The 5,172-nt window shown below is 37.0% G+C and overlaps 1 protein-coding gene across 1 annotated transcript; it reads right to left on the bottom strand.

The window, feature by feature from the left end:
- Positions 1-1,098: 1,098 nt before the first annotated feature.
- LOC148916436 (7-deoxyloganetin glucosyltransferase-like) lies at positions 1,099-3,445 on the bottom strand. Its single transcript, XM_089054514.1, has 2 exons — positions 2,881-3,445; positions 1,099-2,263 (listed from the first exon to the last, which is right to left on the bottom strand). The coding sequence occupies exons 1-2, from the start codon at positions 3,011-3,013 to the stop codon at positions 1,320-1,322; spliced, it is 1,077 nt and encodes a 358-aa protein (XP_088910640.1). The 5' UTR covers positions 3,014-3,445; the 3' UTR covers positions 1,099-1,319.
- Positions 3,446-5,172: the final 1,727 nt, after the last annotated feature.

Raw genomic sequence — 5,172 nt, forward strand, 5'->3', positions numbered from 1 at the left:
ATGCAGAGAGTAACTATATTGCTATGATGTCTTTTGAGTTTGTGTTTGCATTGCTTTTGATGGATAAAATTATGGGATTGACCAACTTTCTCTGTCAAGTGTTTTAGAAAAAACTCAAGATATTGTAAGTGCTTTAAACTTTGTTGAAAACACAAAATCACAGTTCCAAGATATGAGGGCACATGGCTAGGATGATTTATTCATGAGTGTGGTATCCTTTTGTGAACAACATGGTATTGATGTTCCTGATATGAGTTCTCATTATATGATGGGCACACGTCGTTCTTGTCAACAAAAAGATTTTATTACAGTTAAACATTACTATCGCATTGATGTATTTAATGATGTGATAGATTGCATGTTGAGGGAGTTAAATGACAGATTTCCATAGCAAACAGTTGAACTTCTTATTCTTAGCTCAGCATTGGATCCTCGTAATTCCTTCAAATCATTCAATATTGGGCATCTATGTAAACTTGCTGAGAAAATCTATCCTGCTGATTTCAATCCAAGTGACTTAAAAGGTTTGGAAATTGAGTTGAGGTATTTTCAAAATGATATGCATCGCCTTTCCCTGCTTTAAGGACCTCACCACTCTTCCTCAGTTATGTCAACAATTGGTGGAAACAACTTTGGCAGAAAACTACCATTTGCTTTACAGATTGATTCAGTTGGTGTTGACTCTTCCTGTTTCTACAGCAACAACGGAACGAGCTTTTTCATGTATGCGAATTATTAAGAATAGACTTCGAAGCACCATAACTGATGAATTCCTTGCTCATTGCATGATTCTCCACATTGAAAGAGAGTTTGCTAATAGTATCGATAATGAAGAGATAATTGAAGAATTTAAGATTTCTAAGCCTCGTAGGGTACAATTTTAGATTAAAATAGTTTAGTTTTTGTGTTGCATTGCATTTACTTCTTGTTTTTTTGTTAAGCTTTTATTTATGTATAGATATGCATATTTGAGGGTAAGGCTCATTACGTCCCCCATGACTAGATGTATCTTTTTATTTTTATCAATAAAATTCACTCATATCATCGAGTTTTTAAGGTAAGTTTCGTCTATCTGACTTTTGAATCCTGGATCCGCCACTGTTCAGATGTTGATGGCAATACTTGCCACTGATTTATAAATACGGGAGCACACACTACTTTTCTATGAAAACAAATTGCATAGTTCAAAGCCCTCCGCCATTGATAAAAAATGAAAAAAAAATAAAATTGATAAAAAAACAAAAAAAAAACATAAGCTGAGGTGTGAGGAAATAGCAACATAGAACCCCCCGGATCAGGGTTGATTATCCCGCTACCTACTAGGGTTTTGATGGCTGCAGCAGTACATCTTTAACCAACTTCTCCAAATTCAGTAATGAAGAACCCCTCGGACCAGTAGCTTCCTCTGCCTTTCCCTTCCACTCCATGGCGTTCTTTCTCATCTCTTTCCCTTTCTCACCCGACATTAATTCTCTCACGAGCTTCTCCACTTCACTCCTCTTCACATTGCTATCAATCTCCAAGCCAACTCCCCATTGAGTGCACGAGAACCAACAGTTCGTCTGCTGGTCCGCGAAAAACGGCCATATAACCATTGGCACTCCAGCACTCAAGCTCTCAATGGTGGAGTTCCAGCCACCGTGTGTCAAGAATCCTCCTATAGATGGGTGGTTCAGAACTTCCTCTTGTGGTGCCCAACTGACCAACAAACCTCTTTGTTTCGTTTCTTGGGCAAATTCCGATGGGAGAACAGCAGCGTCACCCTTCACAAGGTCAGGCCTAATTGTCCACAAAAAGGGCTTTTTGCTATTAGCAAGACCCCAAGCAAACTCAACAAGCTGCTGGGGTGTCATAACAGTAATGCTCCCAAAATTAACATAAACCACCGAGTCGGGTTCCTCGGAATCCAGCCATTGTAGGCACTCAGGCTCTTCTTTCCAGAGGCTGGAACCGATGGATGACGATATAGTGTTCTGGGGAACAATCTTGTTCACAAGCAAGTGATTGGGGCCAATGGTGTAAATTGGAGGAAACATTGAAGAAAGAGCCTCCAACACTTCATATTCCAATGTGTCGTAAGTGTTTAAGATGATAGCAGAAGCTTTGGAAGCTCTTTCTACCTCCCCCATGGCGCAGCTTAGCATCATGTCTTCTGGATCTGTGGTACGTACAAAGCTTGGGAGATCTCTCAGACGAATATCCTTCATTCCTGGAATCCAGTCTATCGTGGTGTCCAAATACCCGTTTGTTAGAGAAGCCTCATCTGAAAAAGCATACATAGAATTTGTCATAGCTGCTCACCATTTCTATATCCCAAATTAAATAACAAAGATATAAGAATTCTTTCTTACGGGCTTAATATTTGTACATATTGTAACCGTATCACATAATTTGTTAGATGAGAACCATATCACTCCCCAAGTTAACAAGAAAACAGTAAAAGCAATATATATATATATATATATATATAGTTCTTCTCTCATCTGGATCCGTACGTTATTATCGGGAGGACACCATTATAAACAAGGAGGAAAACAGAGAAAAGTAGTGGAAAACACATAGCATCTGCACGATAATAACGTCTGGACCTCCTCATAAGGGAGAGTTATTTGGTACTCCAATACTCATCATTCACTATAATTCCTATCTCTTTTAAAGTTTTCAATCTCATTTTCATAAGGCTTTTGTGAATGAAAATTGCATGGATAAATGAGATGAAAAATAATTAAAAAATAAAGGAGGGTGAACAAAGAATATAATAGTTTGCCAGTCCGGTAATTTAATTGCTTTTCATATAACAACCAATACAAATAATAATATCACAAAATTTCAATTTTACTGTATGCGTGCCCTTTATTTTTCATGAAACATAACATGTACCTCTGAGTGGTGTAAGACCTTTGTCAATAAGTTGGCGATACTGCGTGGAGCCCATCAAGCTACATGCACTTGTAGTCCAGAACAGCGTCACCGGAATTCCAAGATCTTCACCGGCTTTGATGGCGAATGACATGATACTATCGGAGACAATACAGGTCACCGGTGGGAGGGCCTTGTCAAGACTAAGGTTAGCAAGCAGGTTGCGAAATGGTCCTAAGCAAGTCTTTCTTGTGGATTCACAAAGAGACGGGATGTCTTGCGTAGCGTCAGCGTCCGTAGGGGGCAGACCATCGGGGATGGCTTCGAAACAGAAGTCCTGGGAGACGTGGAGGGCAGAGGGGCCTCGGGATTTGAGCAAGCGTTTGTGGTTGTACTCACTGTTGACAAAGGTTATGTGAAAGCCTCTGTGATGTTAGGAGCTTTGCTAACTTCATCATTGGGCTTATGTGACCTTGAGCTGGGAATGGGAGACACACAGCATGAGGCCTCTTGCTAACTTCTACTCCAACGCCATCCATTTCTATTTCTTTCTCTCTTTTCTATCTTAATCTTAGCTCTTAGGGTGCTGCGTGTGTGAGTTAAAGAACTGCGAGAGATATATACTTTATAGAAAATCTAGATCTACATTACATCTGTTCTCTTGGCAGTATACATAATAGTCAAGATATTTTTGCCACCGTGATCTAGTTTTAACTTCTTTTGGTAAATTTGTTGTTCCCATCTAAATTATTGGATTGGACTGATCAATGGCCCTGAGTTCCAAGAGATATCGAGGAAATCTCATGCCTTCATTTTCAAAGATATCACATCCACATATATATCTCTCACACACGACACACACTACTGACCAAAAAATAAAAAAATAAAAAAATTCGTACACTCTTTTAATATAGGGTGCTTATTTTTCCACTCTTTTATCCACTTACACTCCTTTAATATTTTTAAAAATACTTTTTACTATAACATACAAGTGAGTGTAAGTAGACAAAAAAGGTGTGTGGAAATATACAATTTCCAACAAAAGGAAATGTAAATGGACAAGAGTGGAGTGAGAAAATTAGCTCTTAATATATTGGGCACAAAAATTGCCAACAAAAAAGATGATGTGATGTGGTAAAAAATTGGAGTATTGATTGAATGGTTTCTACTCTGATAATGGAATTCAAATTTCCCTTTCCAACTTTTGTCTGTCTCTCACATTAGATTTTATGTTACAATCTCCGTCTGCTTTTATGTTACATCAAATTTACTAATCTTAATTAGTTACCATGTCCATGGAAACTGCAAAGGGGTTTGCTAAGTATAAAGTTTGTTGCCATTAGTTAGCAAGGACGAAGACATTTAATATTTTTACTAGTGGTAAAAAATGAAAAGAAAATCATACCATTGGTTGCTGCAGCTCATAGTGTTTGTTTCTATCTTGGCAGTTTTGGCAGCAACTTTTTGCCAAACCAGCCTTCCTGTAGCACTTGTTCTTTCAATTTCAATTGTATTTCAAGGTTTCTAGTTTACAAACATGGGGTTTTTGCTTTGGGTTCCTAGGTTTGTTCCAAAGGGTTGTGTTGTCCATTATGTTTTTCGAGGTTGCTAGTTTACGACATGGGGTTTTTGCAGTTGAACACTTTTATTGTTCCTACTATGCAAATGAAATGTAGTTATTAGTTTCCAATAATTGGTATGAACAACTATTATATTGTTCATGCCCTGCAACTGAGTTGATTTCTATGACATAATACAAACAGTGTACTTCTATGACATAGTGTTAATAGATATTAACAAAGCATACTCTATATTTTGCTCTATATATAACTGTGCACTTGAAGTTTATGATATATATAATGTGATTTTTACTAGAAAAATAGTTCTATGACATAGTATTAACAGTGTATTTTTATTTTCTTGTAGAGATATTTCCTTTTGCATTTGCTGTTGTTTTTGGTTAAACTGTGGACAATTGGAAGTGATTTTTGCAAAGGATATCAGATGTTTTGCTCGGCTATTTTGGGTTTTAGAGTTTTTTTGTATGGAATGGTATTAACAATGTTTTTCTATGAAATGATACTAACATTGTACTTCTATGACATGATATTAACAATGTATTTTTATGACAAGATATTAACAAATGTACTTCTATGATGTTGTATTAACAATGTACTTCGGGCTTGATGGGCTTGTTTTTGTGGTCAAATCTAAGGTTGGGCTTGCTGGGCTTATTTTAGGTTTTTTTTTTTAGTTTTTTGTATTGGACTTGTTTTAAGTTAATCAATGACAGAGGTGTAATGTATAGGAACT

Source organism: Prunus mume, linkage group LG6, assembly GCF_029339155.1.
Source record: "Prunus mume cultivar Tortuosa linkage group LG6, ASM2933915v1, whole genome shotgun sequence".
Lineage (NCBI taxonomy): Eukaryota > Viridiplantae > Streptophyta > Magnoliopsida > Rosales > Rosaceae > Prunus > Prunus mume.